At 36.9% G+C, this 21,309-nt stretch overlaps 1 protein-coding gene across 1 annotated transcript in view; it reads right to left on the bottom strand.

Annotated features, from left to right (window-relative positions):
• Positions 1–21,309, bottom strand: part of LOC142238121 (uncharacterized) — a 464,847-nt gene that overhangs the window by 155,102 nt on the left and 288,436 nt on the right. The window contains exon 5 of the mRNA XM_075309671.1: positions 20,171–21,309. Within this exon, the coding sequence (XP_075165786.1) occupies positions 20,171–21,309 (1,139 nt within the window). The remainder of the gene's footprint in view (positions 1–20,170) is intronic.

The following is a 21,309-nucleotide window of genomic DNA, read 5'->3' as shown; positions in this document are numbered from 1 at the left end:
AGGTTAGGTTAAAGTGGCAGCCCGATTAAGATTCAGGCTCACTTAGACTATTCAGTCCATTGTGATACCACATTAACTAAAAGTACCTATTACATATGGGCACTTCTAGTTTTAACCGCTGAACCTTCTTGATTATTTTTCTTTGTTGAACCAACCAGATTGTTCCAAAAATATTAGCAGACTGCTTAAGTTAACGTTTTCCAGATCCGCCAGTAATCTGAAGCTATATGCTCCTAAAAGTTGCTTGCGCTTTACACAAAATGCAGGACACTCACACAAGAGGTGTTTAATTGATTCTTTTTCCTCTGCATCATGACAGCTCATACAATAGTCATTATACTTCGCGCCAATAGTTTTTGCAAAATCTCCTATCTGACCTACAATACCTCTAGACTTCGATTTTCAGGACAATTGGATAAAAATTTGAGTTTTTAGATGTCCGATTTCTTAAAGTGGAAAATCGGTCTATGTGGGGGCTATATCAAAAGAAGGACCGATACACATCATATTCGACACATCATTAGAGTTTTATTTTGAAGCAAATTAGAATCGGTTTACGTGGATGCTGATATAGCCTACCTTCGAACATGACCTGTTTGCCGAATTCAAAACGAATCTCTGCCAAATATTAGGATAGAGATATTGAATCTAATTTTTAGCATTGACATATTTCTGCCACTAAATGTTATCCTTTCTGCTATTTTTGACACCTTGTTAGTGTAATTTAATTGTTAATTTCAAGCATTGGTGATTTAAAAAAAAAAAAAAAAACAAGTATATACGGCCGTAAGTTCGGCCAGGCCGAATCTTATGTACACTGAGAAAAATATTGTCGTGAGGTCAAAGATTTCATGTCTTTAAAATACGAATACAAATTTTGCTTAGCATAGAAGACGCAATTCTCTAAAATAAAGTTATTTTCCTTGTCCAAAAGTCGATAAACTTTTCAATGATGTCGTATTGTCCTTATAATTAAGTGATTTGACTTAAAAATGGGTATCTTAACATGAAAGAAAAAATTTATAGGCTAAGGTCAACTTGACTTTAATAATTCAGAAAAATTCTTTAAATTTAATGAAATTGTCTTTAAATTTGTTGTCTTTTTGCATCTTGACTACAAAGCAAAAAATCGTTCAAATATAGGACATGTTTTTCAAAACTTTATTTTAAAGAAGTTTTTTACTTCAAACATAGCATAATTTCTACTGGAAGTCGAGTCCTAATTTGGAAAATAAAGTTGCCGTTAACTCGTTTTTAAAGGACTTTGATAGCATATGAAGAAAAAAAGCTGAGAAAGCGAAAAATTAAAATTTGCTTCCTAGAAGCAAGTACACAAAACCTAAATTTAAAAGAGAATTGTGTCTTAAAAGTATCATTACTTGTATTCTCCGCTTCTTTGGCACGGAATCAATACCAAATTTTTTAAAGTAAAGACAAAATCTTTGGAACCGAGTATGCTTTTTTCACTGTACCCTCCACCATGGATTGCGTAGAAACTTCTACGAAAGACTGTCATCCACAATCGAATTACTTGGGTTGTGGTATCTGAAAACTTCTTAACATCGTTTTCTAAATTGGGAGGTAGTCCATACGTGGTATATATTAGACAAAAAAGTTATGTATAGTTAAGTCTACAAATAACTACGAATCGACATGGACTTTTTGCACGGTACGTAGAGAGCCAGAATTGAAATATGGGGGTCGCTTATATGGGGGCTATATACAATTATGAACTTGATATGGACCAATTTTTGTGTGATTGGAAATCGATTTATCTGAGGGATATATGGACCTAGTTAGGCATGGTTGTTAAATATCATATACTATCACCACGTACCAAATTTCAAGCAGATCGGATGAATTTTGCTTCTGCAAAAGGCACCGGAGGTCAAATCTGGGGATCGGTTTATATGGAGCCTATATATAATCATGGACCGATACCGACCAATTTTTGCATGGGAGTTTGGGGCCATATATTAACACCACGTACCAAATTTCAACTGAATCAGATGAATTTTGGTCTTCCAAGAGGCTCCGGAGGTCAAATCTGGTGATCGGTTTATATGGGGGCTATATATAATTATGGACCGATGTGGACCAATTTTTGCATGGTTGTTAGAGACCATATACTAACACCATGTACCAAATTTCAACCGGATCGGATGAAATTTGCTTCTCTTAGAGGCCTCGCAAGCCAAATTTGGGGGTCCGTTTATATGGGTGCTACACGTAAAAGTGGACCGATCCGACCTACATCAATAACAACTACTTGTGCCAAGTTTCAAGTCGATAGCTTATTTCGTTTGGAAGTTAGCGTGATTTCAACAGACATTTATATAACCAAAGAGACGAAAGATTTATTCCGATTTGCTTGAAACTTCGCACAGAGAGTAGAATAATGGTTCTGGATATGCATGCCAACTTTGGTGAGATTAGGTATAGCTTCCATATATATCTTTCGCCTGATTTTCTCTCATATGACCACGGAGGCCAAACTTTCACTTCAATTTGCTCCAAAAGTTTATTGAAATCGGATCAGTTTTAGATATAGCTTACATATGTAAGTTTTTCCGATTTGGGTAAAAATGGGCAAAATACCCACATTTTCGTTGTAAAATCGCCACTTCATAGTAGAGGTGTGCGCGTGACTGAAATTTCTCTCACACTCGCTCACATTCACGAAGCAAAATATTTATTCACACACGCTCACGCACGATACGTGTGGTAGCCAATCCCACTAACGCATATTCACGAAATGAAACCCAGTACTCACGCACGCTCACGCATGCTCACGCACAAACTAATTTTAAAGACTCACGTTCACGCACGATTCACAACAATTTAAGTGATTCACGACAAATTCACGAGACTCACGATATTTTCCAAGCGGATATCAGCAAAGGTAACAAAATTCAAATATAGAATACAGTTCGAGAGCTAAATTAATTTCAGTTAACATACGAATGTGAATTAAACCTTGATTATTTTCGTGAGCGTGATTTTGCAGAAATTTTATTCACGCACATTCACGAACCGATTTTAATTCTCACGCACGACATATTTGTTTTAGTCCCATTCACGCACATTCACGAGAGTTGCTTTAGATTTTGTTCACGATTCACGTGATTGACGCGTGAATCACGCGTGTCACGAGAATTTCGTGTCACGTGCACACCTCTACTTCATAGTCGAAATTTTGTAAAAATGATTACAATTTTCCTATAGTATATAGTATATATATAGTATCGAAAATGCAGATCTAGAAAGTGGTGCAGGGTTTAAAATAGTCGGCCCCGACCGACTTTAGACTTTCCTTCCTTGTTTCTTTATAAAAAAAAAGTGTGTCATTCTTTTTAAAACTATATTTATTGCAAATTGACACTTTTTTGAAATTCTCAACGGCAAAGCTGGCTGTAGTGTGATTACAACACACAATCAAAGGTTATGGCGATTTCGATTGGGAAAAAAGGTGCAACATTCTCGAAATTGATTGCCACATATGAAGGACACTGTCATAGATTTTGGATCCTGTATCCCTCAAAATGTTATGAATTAATAATAACTTTGGAATTACAATATCATTTGGGCGAAAATACAATGAGGGAAAAAGTAGTGTAACACCAAGGCAACATATTTTTTGCGAAACGAAAACGCCCTAAGATATAGTGGCAGCCCGATATTTCAGATTCACTTACACTATTCACTCCATTGTGAATTGCGTCTAACATTGCAGTGAAACCAAACTTAGAGAAGCTTGGAAATAATCAATAATGTCACCAGCATTACTGAGAGGGGATAATGCACGGCTGAAAAATTTTTTGATGTTCGGTCGAAGCAGGGTTTGAACCCACGACCATTTGTATGCTAGGCAGGCATACTAATCATTGTATCACAGTGGCACAGACGGACCTAGGAACGTCATTATGTCATCATGAAACCACTCAGAAGTGGAGACCCATGGTCGCCTACATTTTGTCCACATTTGGGAGGTGTCTACTTATGAGATGTGAATTTTAATGAGTTAATACGGTCCTCTTTTGACTGGTGTCCGGTTTTCACAATGTCCAAGTTTGAAACCTTACACTGTACATACTTTATATTGTCAGAAATTTATATTTGGATGTGTTACAAACGGAGTGACAAACTTATTATAGCCTCATAATCATCATCCTTCGGAAGTAGATGTAAAAAACCTCAACACAATTGCCGAATTATTGAAGATTTCAGTTTGATTTGAGAAGACAGACGGACTGATACCAGAATTTATTAAAAGCGGAATAAAAGACCTTCCATTTTATAATGCGAGTTCACCCCGTATTAAAGACCTTATTGGTATTATACAAACAAATAAATAAGAATACTTACAAGTCGAACGTAAATAATGGGTAAGCCGCCCCATAGACCCCAATCACCATACGCTTTACCACCTCTTACAATGTTTTGCCCTGTTTGACAAAGCTACTTTGGGTACGCACACACTTTACTAAATCAACTTTGTGTACTTTAGAATAAACATCATTCCCAGCATTATGGCACTTGTTCATGTAAAATTCTGAAATGGCTTTGGTGTAAAGTCAACTTCACCAGCCACCATAGCTACCATAAACCTCACACACACACAACAGTGTCAAAAGAAGAAGGTGGGGAATTAAAAAATGCAAAGTGTGCTAATAAAGACATTTCATTCCCTAGACACCACCATTGTATAAACATTAAACGAGAGAGAGAGAGAGAGAGTGAGGGAGAGAAAAATACATAATGAGTGGGATAGAGAGAGGTGGAAAATCATTTGGGTGTTAGTGAGAAAGGATGAAAGTGCACACAGTTCCATTGTATGTGGGAGCAAAAACAATTCTGACAGATTGTATGCTAATCCCATCAAGTATGCCATGTCATGGTTGATTTCTTAAGACATTGCAGAAATATGCAAACCACACAGAAGGCAAAGTGCCCACAATATGGAAATAACTAAAGAAAACGACCGTGGCTTGAATACCGCTGTGTTGCAAATTTACATAAACATTTTCTTCAACATTTACTATGCAATGAATATGGAGCAATCTACCGGAAAATTTAATTATAAAAGGAACAGGGATACACAAGTTGAAAATTGAGTTTTTGCCAAAAAAAAGAAGAGGTGAAAAGTCGACGTTTGATATTTCTGAAAATTGACTCGAAACGATTTTTGACGTGATTTTTGACGTTGGCTAATCCACTCTTAATGAAAAAGTCGACATTGCATCAATGGAGGAATAAGATGCTAATATTTTTCCTTGGCAACTCTAAGCGTAGTTTTAGACGATAACAATTAATTTAAAAGTGATACAAATGATACATATGTATGACCCCATCTAAACTTAAACCGCACACTAGATATCTTAGTGTTTTTGAGACGTCAGTTATCACTCCTGATATCTGCTATAACGGGTATCTGCCTGATAGGCGATTTTGCAAAAACTATTGGCGCGAAGTATAATGACTACTGTATGAGCTGTCATAATGCGGAGGAAAAGGAATCAATTAAACACCTCTTGTGTGAATGTCCTTCATTTTGTGTAAGGCGTAAGCGAATTTTAGGGGCATATAGCTTTAGATTACGGGCGGACCTGGAAAACGCTTACTTAAGCAGTCTGTTAATGTTTTGGAGCTATCTGGTTGGTTCAACAAAAGTAAATAATAAAGAAGGTTCAGTGATTACAACTAGAAGTGTCCATATGTAATAGGTACTTTTAGTTAAATGTGGTATCACAATGGACTGAATAGTCTAAGTGAGCCTGAAATTTAATCGGGCTGCCACTTTAACCTAACCTAACTTGAGCAGTCTGCTAATGTTTTTGGTTGGTTCAATAGAAGAAAATTATCGAGAAGGTTCAGCGGTTAAAACTAGAAGTGCGACTCCCTATACTTATTCTAATCAGTAATAGGTACTTTTAGTTAATGTGGTATCACAATGGACTGAATAGTCTAAGAGAGACTGGAACTTAATCCGGCTGCCACTTTAGCCTAACTATACACACAAAAAAATATCAATTAATTTGATTGTCAATACAATTAAAATTATGTTTAAATTTGAGCTAACAACGTATTTTGTAAATACAATTACGATTTTAGTCACTTTAGCAACTATTTTTGTTATATCAACGAACATTTTGTTATATCAACAAAAATTTAGTTGAACTTCAAAATTTTCTGTAACAACAATGTATTGTTAGCTCAAAAATTATAATATTATTTTGTGTGTATGTATAGACATACGATTTCTATTAATACCCAGCAAAAAAATTGCAAATTGTTGCAAAGGCTTATAGTAAAGCACTTCCAAAAGTGTCCAATAAAGATGTTCTTTATTTTAACTACACAGGAAGTTCTTTTAATTCAATTTTTTATAATTCGTTTTTTTCATATTTTCAATGGGTAATTTTAACATTTTTGTTTCAAAAAGGATAAAAACAGAGTAAGAATTTACAAAATGGTACAAATTATTTAAATTTTGTCCGAAACAATGCTAAATCCATTCTAGAAAAAATGCAAAAATGTGAAAAAAATTGAGGTTAAACTTTTCAGACAAACGTTAGAATACAGTAAAAATCATAAAACATTATAAAAATTATTTATATGGCAAAATATTACGAGATTTTTTAATTAACATCCATAACACTGAAGTCGAACCACACCGTCGTAAGAAGTGATGCAAATTCTGTTTCTGTATATCGAATGAGAGCTTTCTTTTGTATTTCAAACGAAAGAAAATTGGCTTGGGTTCCTCTATTGCGAAAGGCAAAATACCTCATATTTTATTGTCGTGTAGAAAACGCTAGTGTGGAGAAAAGAGGAAAAACATTGTTAAAATTTCAACAAATTCTCAAGTCAAAAACTTGAAAATACTAATTTTTGATAATCAATTCACATACAAACGGAACGACATAAGCTTTGGAAAAAAGGAGATGTTTTTTGCAACAAATTAAAAAGAGAATTGAGTCTTAAATGTATCCTTACTTCAGTTCACCGCTTCTTTGGGCCGGAATTAATACTAAAATCATAAAGGCAAAATCTTTGGACACGGGTCACCGACAAGTGTTACCAGAACCCTAGCATTTCGATGACAGTCTTTGGCAGAACTTTCTACGCAATCCATGCTGGAGAGACATAAGATTCGGTCTGGCCTAGGACATAAGATTTTTGTCGTGTCAGACTGGCCGTTAGCACACTGTGTGTAGGTACGTGCCACACAAGCAACGAAGGGACCCATCGTGGTGCAATGGTTAGCAAGGTTCAAATCCAGTTTCGACCAAAGACCAATAAGATGACATGTCTGAGTGTCTCAAAGCTTCTCTAAGTGGTTTCAGTGCAATTTGCCACGCTGTTCGGACTTAGCTATAAAAGGTGGTCCTTTGTCATTGAACCGGACAGCACTCAGTTATAAGAGAGAAGTTCTCCACTGTGGTATCACAGTCGCTGAATATTCTACTCCAATAAACCAAATTCAAGACTTCATAGAGGGAATTCCGATCGCCTGTTTTCGAGCTCGTATACCACAATCAAGAATAGAAGGCTCTTTCAGATGTACATTCCGCAACATAACAATCGTTGAACATAGTCCAAAGAAAAAACCCAAAACTCGTATGTCAGCCATTACCAAATGAAAAGTGCGTCAGCACCCAAATGGTAGTAGGACACGTTTCACGTTTGTCCAACTCGATATCTGTACTCTTTACAATACCCATACAAACATTATTCCCATTCACATACATGCACAACCCATCTGAGTCTTTAAATGACTGACAACAACAATTAATAGGAGTTTTCGTGTTTGAAACATATACTGTGATAGACCATTCACATGGATATGTCAATTTCGAAGAGCTTTGCAAATAAATTCCTCACAATGAGACAAGCGAACGAGGTACATTCGTGGTTATGGCCAACCATCTCGTTTGAGTCGTTTCATCAACGGAAATGGATGTACAATCTATGGGCAAACACATACAATAAAGTCAAAAAGAAATATACACCTCCAATCCATGTCGCAGGAGGGGGACGAGGAAGAGCAACTACTCGTACAAGTGAAATGCACTAGAATGCCAGAGGATTGACTTAAAATGCTGACAATTCACCAAAATTCTTGATAGTTGTTTGTTATTTTAGTAAACTAGACACGTTTCATGTTCATATCACAGGATTTGTGACACAGAAAAACAACCTCTCAATTCCCAATACTTAGAAAGTCATAGCAATCTCAAATTGGTAACTACAACCCAGTGAACAAAAAAAAAGTATATACAGCAGTAAGTTCGGCTGGGCCGAATCTTACATACCCACCACCATGAATCAAATATAATAGTTTCCGCCGACAACTCTTAGTCGGAGCGGTTTACTTGATAATATATAGAATTTTGAGGGGGTTTGATGACAGATATTCTCCCAAGCAGATCAGTTCAACCAGTACGCTTCCCGAAGAGAAATTGAAATATTTTACCTACGATGACTGGATCCGATTCGGGGTTTATAAGAACTATTTTTGGTTGAGTTTTTGGGGGAATCATAAACATCTCGTGTAAGTGTGCAAGAATGACGCCTTGATTTGAAATTTAAAATCTGAAGATTTTTTCTCCTATTATTAAAATGATTACGAGAAGTAAAATCTGGAAATTTTACATTCAATTTCAAGAAATTTGATCAGTGCTCCCTCTATACCCTCAAGAAGTGAAATCGGTCTATATGGAGGCCTTTCAAAATGGATCTATAAAAACTAAATCCGATACAGGTTTTTGTGGCCATTATATTTACAATTTCAGGCAAATCGGATAAAAACGATGGTTTCTAGAAGCCCAAGAAGTAAACTCAGGAGATCGGTCTATGGGGGCTATACCAAAACATGGACCGATAGGCACCAGTTTCGGCACACCTATTTATGGTCCTAAAATACTTCTAGATTTCCAATTTCAGCCAAGTCGGATAGAAAATATGGTTTCTGGAAGCCCAAGAAGTAAAATCGGGTGATCGGTCTATATGGGGGCTATACCAAAACATGGTCCAATACAACCCATATTCGACACACCTATTTATGGACCTAAGCCACATCCAGATTTATAATTTCAGGCAAATAGAAAACACGGATTCTGGAAGCCCAAGACCCCAAATCGGGGCTATATCTAAAATTGGACCGATATAGTTCATCTTCGAACTTGACCTGCCTGCGAACAAAAACCAAATCTGTGCCACATTGCGACGATAGCGCCATTAATGAAAGCTGTAGCGTGATTACAACAGACAGACGGACATGGTTATATCGTCTTAGAATTTCTCCCTGATCAAGAATATACTTTATATAGTCGGAAATCGATATTTCGATGTGTTACAAACGGAATGATAAACTTATAAAAATGAATGGGGAATTTTGTATATGGAATATGCGTAATGGGCCAACAAAACTCAAAAAAAAAATAATAAAACAAGTAAATTCGGCCAGGCCGAATCTTATGTACCCTCCACCATGGATTGTGTAGAAACTTCTACTAAAGACGGTCATCCACAAATTGAATTACATCTAAAAAATTCTTAACATCATCTTCTAGATTGTAAGTTATCCATGCGGGACGAAACAAAGGCAGATTAATTATATACGTAATATATTCAGTTCTTGGCCGGTATAACATATATAGGGAAGAAATAATTACGAACGATATGAACTTTTGTACGGTAATTATAGAGCCAGAATTGAAATCTGGTGATCGGTTTATATGGGGGCTATATATAATTATGAACCGATATGGACCAATTTTTTCATGGATGTTAGAGTCCATCTACTAACACAACGTACTAAGTTTCAACCGGATCGGATGAATTTTGCTCCTTCAAGAAGCTCCGGAATTCAAATCTGGGGATCGGTTTATATGGGGGCTATATATAATTATGGACCGACATGGACCAATTCTGGCATGGTTGTTAGAGACTATATATTAACACCACGTGCCAAATTTCAATCGGATCGGATGAATTTTGCTCCTTCAAGAAGCTCCGGAGTTCAAATCTGGGGATCGGTTTATATGGGGGCTATATATAATTATGAACCGGTGTGGACCAATTTTTGTATGGTTGTTAGAGACCATATACCAACATCATGTACGAAATTTCAGCCGGATCGGATGAAATTGGTTTCTCTTAGAGGATCCGCAAGCCAAATCTGGGGATCGGTTTATATGGGGGCTATACATAATTACGGCCTGTTTGCATGGATCAGTTTTTGCATGTCACCAGCATTTCTGTGATGGGATAATCCACCGCTGAAAAACTTTATGGTGTTTGGTCGTAACTGAGTTTGAACCCACGACCTGTGTATGCAAGGCGGGCAAACTAAGCGTTGCACCACGGTGGCTCCCATCTTGAGTTAAGTCTGTAATTTAACCATGAATCGTCAAACGGACAACGGTTGCAAATTTTTGAATTTTATTACCAAAATGGGTATTCTGTTAAGGAGGCTCATCGCACTTCTCATCGAAAAATTGAGCTCAGCGACGAAACTCTATTTTTTTGGCTCAATGGGCAGAATTGTTGATTTTGTAGTGAAGATCAGTGAGAAGATTTTTTTTTTCCAGAGAAAGTTATTTCTACCGCTCTTTAGAAGTCGGGGTGCCGTTTACATCAAGCTGTTCATCAATCTCGGAGACTCCGGTTTGAACATCCATATTAATGTTCGTTTACCTGCCTATCGCTGCTTTCATCTTACGAAGTACCGACTGATATTTCTCTAGGGTCTCTTCTTCTGATAATCCTATTTGATTATGTATGTACTCCTGTTTTGGTGAGCAGTAGTTCGGAAATATTCTCGCGGAATCATTCACTTCTGTCATCTCCTGAGTTGTACGCAGTTTCGCAGTGTCTGGTATTTAATATCAGCTACCATGTACAACTGGGAATCAAAATTTCAAGTTGTCTTCTGTTCCAATTAGCTTTATTATGGTCTGTTTATTATTTAAGTACTGCTCTATATTCGTGCTTATTTCTTACGACATTGATATCTGTTCTAGCTTTACTGTTGCATGAAATGCAATAGATACATAAAAAGTATATGCAAGTGTTTTTGCCAATTGGCCGGAGATGACGCTTTTCATCTGACTCTGGTCCTCTACATCCATAGGATATGTGAAGAAGCAGGTCAAATCTGTGATCCTTAAACGAAGGTTTTTATGAAAAAAAAAAGCGTAAACCATAATGGTTTACTGGGATGCGAGAAGGTAAAACATAGATTGACTAAATGACTGAGTGACTCATGGCATTTGGTTTGTTGATTTCGTGTATATGTGTGAATTGTTTTCTTTCACTGAAATGACAGTGGTAAATAATCCCAGAGATATAATGAAGAAAAAAGAACAGAGAAATGGACGGATAAGGATTTCCAAGTACTTGTTAGTACGCTGTGACATGGTGAAGTGTTAAATAAACAAAATCAAGTTTTTCAAAGTCTGAGATGAATTCACATGAGTGAATTGGTTGAAATTAATGGAAAGTGGAACAGTGGATATTTTATTAGGCTCAAAAACGATATAACCTTGGATATACAAAACATATGCAATAACACCGCGATTATATAGAAAACAAAACAAGTGTTATAGTAATGCGCTTTACAGACTATCGGTTATTCCGGACGGAATGTTGGTGTTTGCAAAGGATCTTGCAGTGTGTCGGATCGATATGACTTGTCGGCGATGACTAAATAATCGGTAAATGTGTTATCGATCCTATAAACATGCAGCAGTATCGGTTATGCCTTAACTTATAATAGGGCTGTTTTCTTTTAGCACTGGATACCCTAAGCCGTGAAGGACTAAAAGAAAACAGAGTTCTCGTTTATTTATCCAGGACATCTCCAAAAATATGCAACACTGTCATCAGCTGTTTAAAAACAATCACAGAAAATAACTAAATTCTTGCATTTTGAATGTATGAAATGCTCCAATTAGTAATAAATATTTACTACAGTGATTATTTTTAACACTGTATCACTTTGAATTTCATGTTTTTCCATAAAATAGTCACACTAAATTGCTATTGGGAATCGTCATTTTATCAAAATACAATCTGGCAACATCGGCGCGACTTGCCCTGATGAGATGTTCTGGATAGAACGCCAGTGCAACAATGTTCTGGATAGCCCATACAAATGTTGCATCCAGTGCTAAAAGAAAACAGCCCTAATGTGCACAATATATGGGATATGTTCGACACGAACACTGTCGTCCGGAATAACTGATAGTCTGTAATGCGCATAAAAGACATAAAATTGTCGGTCATGCCGAATCATGGAGCCCATAGAAGAAATTGCACCATCCAAACTTCCCCATGATGGCATCGAGGTGGGCAAGTAAGCGGAGATATGTTCCAAAGAGAAATTTGACGATAAATAAATCGAGATACTTGCCACCACTTTGAAAATGATGCAGCATCTTTTAAATCCCCAAAGAGTCGATCTGTTCCACATTCAAAGGGCGATATCTACATCTATGCAACTAAAATGATTCTTCTTAGATCGTATAGTCACTCTAAGGTCATTAGAAGCCAGTTATAGACAACTAGAGACCGTATGAGTTAAAGATGTTATTGGCGAAGAAAAGCAAATATAGTCCAACCAACATCAGTTTCTAGAAGTTGAAACCACTAGTACTCCTCAATAAAGATGCAATGATAGTCATTTGTTTGCACTTGAATGAAGACAAAGAGAAACAACAGGAATACCCTCAAACTAAATACAAAGTATGGTATGTGAAGATTCCATTCTGACCACTAAATGGCGAGAATCCGAGAGTAGTCAATTCGAATTTGTCAAAGATGTTGAGGGGGTCTTTGACACATTAATATGCGATATGGCTATGACGTTTAGGTGGACCGAAGAGATTAGGTTAGGTTAGGTTAGGTGGCAGCCCGATGTATCTGGCTCACTTAGATTATTCAGTCCATTGTGATACCTGATTCCATGTTAAGCTCAATGACAAAGGACCTCCTTTTTATAGCCGAGTCATTGCAGTGAAACCACTTAGAGAAGATTTGAAACCCTCAGAAATGTCACCAGCATTACTGAGGTGGGATAATCCACCGCCGAAAAACTTTTTGGATTTCGGTCGAAGTAGGAATCGAACCCACGACCTGATCTATGCAATCCAAATAATTCGCTTAACTCTGCCGAATTCGCTTAACTCTGCTGATTGGAGTCTGATCCCCAAGATTATGCGTTTACATTTACTGGGAGGATGGAGTACAACAATACTAGACTGATGACGGTATAATTCACCATATCATATAAGAAGGAAAACAGCAAGGGTTCCTGTAGAATTCAATGACCGATGGCCCATTAAATTTGTCAACACCAGAGGGTTTTAAACCAGAAGGTTACCCAGACGATGTGGCCCTAATAGATGATAAGAACTTTGCAGAAGTGATCGACAAACGATTGTCCGGGAAGACTAAGAAAATGGCACAGACGAAAGGGTTTAACACAATCAGCAGAAATAAGAAATGAGTTTCCCAACAATAAAGGTGGTTTTCCCCTTATGCAATTTCGGATTAGTAAAGGCAAACTCAATGATGGATGCTATCAACAAAGCGATAAACACTACAAAGCATACCATGAAACAAAGGCAGTTCTATGTAGTCCAAAAAATTCGCTTAACTCTGCCAAACTCGCTTAATTCTGCTGATTGGAGTCTGATCCGCAAGATTAAGCGTTTACATTTACTTGGAAAATAGCAAGGGTTCCTGTAGAATTCAATGTCTGATGGCCCATTAAATTTGTCAACACCGGGGGGTTTTAAACCAGTAGAGTCCTAATAGTCGATAAGAACTCTGCACAAGTGATCGACAAACGAATGTCCGGGAAGACTAGGGAAATGGCTCAAACGAAAGGGTTTAACATAATCAGCAGAAATAAGAAATAACAGTATAAGTGATTTCGGCCGGACCGAATCTTAAGTACCCACCACCATGAATAAAATTTAACTGTTTCCTCAGAAAACTCCACGCCGTAGCGGGTTACTTGAAAATATATAAAATATCAGGTGGATTTTACTACATCGAGAAGATCGATTTAACTGACAGGCTTATGGATGTTACATTTAGAGTTTCTACATATAAAGACTACATCAGATTCTGGAGTTATAAGAACTATGTAGGAGAACATAGTATTATTTTTCATTTCATGTTCATTTTCATTTTATTGAGTACCTACACAACATGATTAAAATCTTATAATTACAGTGCAGGATTATAAATGTTAAAACATCTCCGATTAATAATAAGGACAATAATTAAATTTAAAGATAACAAGAAAATAAATTAAAATTAGAATAAATAAAAATTGTATTAATAATAATAGAATATATATATATATATATATATATATATATATATATATATATATATATATATATATATATATATATATATATATATATATATATATATATATATATATATATATATATATATATATATATATATATATATATATATATATATATATATATATATATATATATATATATATATATATATATATATATATATATATATATATATATATATATATATATAGAAATTACTTTTAATATTTAATTGCATTGAATATTATTGATGATTGAAATTGAAATTGTGATACTATATTATATATACAAGCAAATTTTTAATGATAAATATTCTAATTTTGAAATAAATTTTGAATACTCTTCTTAAAAGATGATGCGTTGCTGATGCATTGTATATCGGGTGGTAGAGTGTTCCAGAGACGTATTGTGCCAATAAAGAACTGTCATTCGGATACAAGACTTGTCCTTATAAAGGATATTATATTCCTATTTCTATCAGATCTGGTAAACCGAATTTTGTCATAGAGATAGCTGGGTTTCCGTTTGTAAATCAATTTATGTAGAAATAATAACGACTTTACATTAAGCAGGGTATTAAAACTAAAGCCAAAGAGGGAGTTTGTAACATGCGAAACATGATCGGTCCTGCGTACCCCATACACATAACGAACTATACTATTGAATGCCACGTTAAGTCTATTTTTGCTCACGGAATCACAATTCGCGAAGAGTTCAGATCCGTAAATTAAACCCGGTAACAAAAGACTTTTCGCCAGGAGAAGTCGAATATTGACTGGTGTGTAGGAATGAGTAACCCATAAAGCACGTAGTTTTGCATATGTTTGTCCAACGGCTGTGTTTACATGACTTGACCAACTCAATGTGCTATTGAATACTACTCCAAGATTCTTAGCACTAGTGACTACATCGACTTTTTGACCATTCAACATAATGTCAGCATTGGACAAAGAGAACCTTCTATTCTTGTATATAATCAAACATTTAGACTTTTGTGGATTTAGTAGCAGACCATTTGCTGTTGCCCATCGAAACACGCGATCAAGGTCGCGGTTAAGTTTCCCCAAACACTCACTAGTATCACCTACCGGACTACTTAAAAAGATTTGTATGTCGTCTGCATACATAAGTATCTGACTATGAACTATTTCTAGAGGGAGGTCATTTGCGTACATGCAAAATAATAGAGGCCCAATTATTATTTTGCATGTACGCAAATGACCTCCCTCTAGAAATAGTTCATAGTATAGTTATTTTTCTACAATTCTCTTAGGAGTTTATTCGCATGGCTCGGATGATTTATTCATTATTGCTTTGTGTAACGGACCCACTTAAAGCCCTTTCACGCCCCTTCCGAACGTGGGACCCACATCCCCATTACGCAGGAACGCTACACACCATATTCCGGAACATGGCGGCGATGAAGCAGAGGGTTGAAACTAGCTACAGAGAGAAGGACTCATCAGGCGATTTTAAAGCCTACGAAAATCAATAACCCACATCTAGGTATATAACCCTAGAAAGCTTAACCTACTGAAAGTCACGGATCAGTATGTATCATAGTTTATCATCATGTGGACAAAATGTGTAGCCTTTTGTTTTAAATTGTCCTTACACCGATTCTTTATTTAAAAATCCTTATCATGTAAACACATTTTTGGATAAATTGTTATTTATGTGTAATAAAAAAATCACATTTTCGGTACTCATTTTCATGAGGGAGAGCGAAAAACTAAAAAACGCATACGTCTCTCAGACGTAGATAAACTGTCTACACGGATGAAAAAGACTGTTTTTCATATGTTTGGCTATAAACATTATATGTTTGGAGCACACATTTTTAAACACAATATTATTGAGTGCAAGCATATAATGTTGATAAACTAGCATAACATGTTTGGGACATATATGTTAATATGTTAGAACATATTATGTTTGGGACATAAAATGTTTGTAAATATAATATGCTTGGATGCAAACATATATTAATTTAGAAATAGCTTATAAACATATATGTGTTTAGCAGCTTGGAGCGCTATTTATCAGGGAGCGATATTGAATTAAGTTGGTGGTTGTTGCTTGTTATTACAAAATTAACATTTTATTTTTCCTTGGGCAATTGATCAGCTACTTCTTTGATCCTTACAAACTGTGTGGTCCGCTGTTCGAATCCCCGTCCGGCAAAAGGTAAAATTAAAATAAAAAAATCACACAATTGAATAATTTCTTCTACAATGTTTATATTACAGAAAAAGGTGCTAAGAACTAAAAAATCTCGTGGAAGTTAAAAAGATGTGGGGGAATATACAATTGGGCAGAAACAAAATTTTGAGCATTCAGGTCGAAAACCTATGTTGTTAGCACCTATATTACCTGTTTATTTTCATAATTCATTATGATTGTAAATATATAAATAAATAAATAAAATTTTGAGCACAATATTGTTTGGGAGAATTTTTTTAAGCATATAATATTTTTGGGTGCAAAATGCTTCCCAACATATTATATTTTCACATAATAACATATTGTTTTTTGGAAGACAACATTATTGAATTTGGATGCAAAAATACAAAATGTTTGGAACTTAGACTACCCAAACATATATTGTTTAGACCAATATGCTTTCAAACATATTATATATTGGAAGAGATCAAACATATAAATGTTTGGGCAATACCCAAAAATGTATATGCTTGAAGCAAAATATGTTTGGGAGTATATGTTACAGAAGCGATTTTTTGTGAGCGTGTAGGTATTTAAATATGTTATTATTCTAAGTTTAATTACATCACTACTAATGTTAGTATCAAAAAAGCGAATTAAAGCTGATACACATTCTTCGGATAGGTTCAAATAACGCGTAATTGGAACGTTGAAACTCAATGAAGAGGAACCGATAATTGCCTAGATGGTCTACAGGGGACGTTAATCCCAATCATGGTCCTGTGCAGGGAATTTCCCCACTCAAATAGATCATCATAGAGCGCAACAGCACCCTTCGGCTCCTAAGAGTCGGCTACCTAATCAACATCTTGGAGAATATTGAGGCAAAACAAAACCATCATCACAATGGAGATGCCTCAGGGCAAACAACAAGAATTGCCTATGGACCGATTCAATCCTATCATATACACCTCACTGCGGATCCCATATCACAGAACCGCATAGAAAGTAAAAAGTCGCTTAGTAACGTAAGGATCCGAGAACTCTTTCGCACTTTATGAAACCTACAACCCCAAAGGCATTGTTCAACATTGCAGTAAATTGACAAGAAAACAGCTCTTATATTAATTTTATAAGAGCTGTTTTCTTTTAGCACTGGATACCCTAAGCAGTCGCGGACTAAAAAAAAACAGAGTACTCGTTTATCCAGGACATCTCCAAAATATGCCACACTGTCATCACCTGTTTAAAAACAATCACATAAAACAAGTGAAATCTTAAATTTTTAATGTATGAAATGTTCAAATATTAAAAAACATTTACTACTGCGATTATTTATGACACGGTGTCATTTTGAATTTCATGTTATTCGAAAAATTAGTCACAATGAATTGTGAAGAGGTATTGGATGTCCTAGAATACCTTTAGATTTCCAATTACAGGTAAATGGAATAAAAGCCTAAGAAGTCAACTCTAGAGATAAGGGTTATACCTAACCATGGACCGATACACGACACACATATTTGTGGTCCAAAAATAGTTTTAGATTTCCAATTTCTGGCAATTGGAATATCAACTACGGTTTCCCAAGAAGCCCAAGACCCCAAATCGGGTGTTCGGTTTATATGGGGTCTATATAAACACCTGGTACGATATAGACGATCTTCGAACTATACCTGTCTGCAGACAAATAACGAATCTGTGTGAAATCTGCGAATCAGGACGGTAGAGTCACTATTGAAGGCTCTAGCGTGATTACAGCAGATAGCCAGACGGAAATCGTTATAGCATCCTGGAATATCTCCCTGATCGAGGTTATATGTACTTTGTTTAGTCGGAAATCGATATTTCGATGTGTGCAAATGGAACGACAAACTTAGTATCCCAAATCGGAATAAACTATAAAAATTAAGGTAGTAATTGTAACCAGAAATCGGTTATATGAATATCCTAAGCTAAGAGAGGATTGACATGAGTCTGTCATCACAAATTACCTTAAATACCAGGAAGTCTGCTTAGATAGCGACAGTGACAATGAAGAAGTATTTGTAACTGGCAAAGCTTTAGCGATTAGGGCGAAGGTAGATTTACCCGACAGTTTGGAATGAGGCAAACGTTCCATACGCAAAAGTACTTGCTGCAACTCATGGTTTAAGTAATGCGATGGAAAATAATGGTGGACTGAGGAGAATGGTAGAGAGTGTGCAAAGTGATATCTCCATATTCTCGATCGTCGGCCCTGTCTATCCATTTAATCTGCTGATAACGGAAACATTAAACATATTTACGAAACTCTCATCAATGCTGATGATCTCTCAACGAGATGACTATGGAGTGGCGATTGCAGGCACCTACTTTTTTCATAGGGTCATATCACATTGGTAAGACTAGATCCTCATGAATTACGCTAGGATCCCTACGGGAAATGGATCAACCACAGAACCGGTACAGGACTAGTCCCTGGTGTGTATGGATCGGTCACATTAACATGCGTTTGTCATTGACGGGGTAAATTTACATTTTAGGACGCGTCTAGCACTCATCCCAAATGACATGTCCTGGGACAATTTAGCAGAAGCACCCCATAGACAGGTCCTCAGGAACCAGTCTCGTACAAACTCTTATGCTATGGTCACATCACCGGTACAGGACTAGTCCCTGGTGTGTATGGACCGGTCACTTTAACACGGGTTTGTCATTGACGTGGTAAATTTACATTTTAGGACGCGTCTAGGACTCATCCCAAGGGACACGTCCTGGGACAATTTAGCAGGAGCACCTTATAGACAGGTCCTCAGGAACCCGTCTTGGACAAACTCTTAGAAATCTGTTTCACTTTGGGCATCCCAATCGAACCCGAAATGAAAAAAAAACTTTGAAATATGTCGAACAATAGGTTATTCTGATAATTTTATTTCACTAAATGTGAAAATGCCGTCTGTGGCAATTTACACCAATTTCCCATAGGGATGGTTCCTGATATAAGTTACAGTTCTGTATGGAAGCATTACCACCTGGAGCCATCCCCTCAAAACGATTATTGCTACGACTATTTATTTTATGGGAAGTGAAGATTCTAAGATTTTATTTAAAAATACGTGGAAAGCGATTTTCACACATACATTTTGATTGGCCCACAAGTGGATTTCCTCGTTATTCTAGAGAATCCAACAACCAACATCTGTTACTCTTTTGTGTAAACAAAACCCACAAGGTTACCACATAAATTCTATCTGAGTTCTGCTTTCAAATAAATCTCTTCACAGAAAACTAAATAAACGGAAGCCTTCAAATTCTCACCCAGTATCTCAGCTGAAATCAATTTAAATATATTGTAGACATAGAGCCAGTTACACTGGAAGAAATCACAATGGAATTGGTAGATAAACAAACAACAACACCGCATAAGCAAACCAATCAAGGAAAAGGATTTTAAAGAGGGAAAACTTAGCACGGGATAAATAAATCCTTTTGTTGGCTTGGATGGCCAATAATGTTGTATACTCTGTGTGCACACGATAAAATCACTCCTCTCCATATCATAAACACCCCCTCTCCGTTCACCAAATCGCTTCGCCATGACGGCATTTTCAAAAGAGGAAATGAAACCCAAGATAGACATCATGAAAACTTACCTCAGTACAAAATTGACAGCCACATTGATGCAATACCGTGCAGTTGCTGCCATCCTCGACATCGATAAGACACAGCTTACAGGTGAATAACTCAAAAGGACGTGATGCGGGTGCAACACTCACCGATGACGATGAGTTGGTGGTGATGAGGCATTGCAAAATGGTTGGTGTTATGGTTTCTCGAGTGGAGCTGCTTGCCTGGGTCTCTGGTATGGCCAAAAGTGAGGCATTGCTATTGGATATTGAGGATGATGTACCATTTGTGGTGGAGCATTTATTGTTGCTGGCCATGCCACCATCAATCACATTTCCTCCCTCACCACCACGACGAGTGGTAGTAGCATCTACGATATCCTGGTCATTGGTGTTGGCAATATTTGTCATTGACTCTTTCACAGTGGATAATGTCTTTTCCATGGCGAAGTTTGTGTCGTCTCGCGATACCAATGATACCACGAGTGTAGACTGTGAGGGTGATGGTGGGGCTAGAGAATTTTCGGTGGGTGACATTGGCGGTTGTATGATGGTGGGTGACGTTAACGATGGAGTTCTACTGCCCGCAATGCTATTCGAATTGCGTTGCGAAGCTATGACCGCTGACGGGTTGGATAAGGACAGGGTTCGACTATTACGCTTCACAGCAAAATGAAGGCCACCAGCCTCAATGGAACCATCGCGACTGTGACCATAGGTACTACTTAGGTTACTACTGCTTACATTACTAGGATTGCGTTGATAGTGGGAAAAGTGAGTCGTCGGCATGGTCGACGTCGTCGTTGTTGATGTTGGATGTTGCGAAGGCTGATGCTGGTGATACGGATGTGGATTTCCCATAGCACTGTTCAGTGAAAATCTAGAACTGGAAGCAGCCAGTGACAAAAGACTGGAACATCTTGAGCAAGTGTTGTTCATGCTGGAAACACTATTCCTCAGTCGATTTAATGGACGTATTTGTTCTACACCACTGGCACTGAAGATCCCACTGCCTGTGCCATGCGACAAATGCTGTTGCGAATAGGTTGATCCTGAACCAGCATGGCCTGGACCCAGGGTGGGTGAACAGGGTGTGGTGTTGGTTTGCCGTGTTAAAGCTATGACTGTTTCGCATTTCCTCAGACCCGTATAGTGAACAATGGATT

Source organism: Haematobia irritans, chromosome 5 (genome assembly GCF_050003625.1).
Source record: "Haematobia irritans isolate KBUSLIRL chromosome 5, ASM5000362v1, whole genome shotgun sequence".
Lineage (NCBI taxonomy): Eukaryota > Metazoa > Arthropoda > Insecta > Diptera > Muscidae > Haematobia > Haematobia irritans.
Note: the sequence above shows the minus strand (reverse complement) of the source record. Positions and strands in the feature narration are given on the sequence as shown.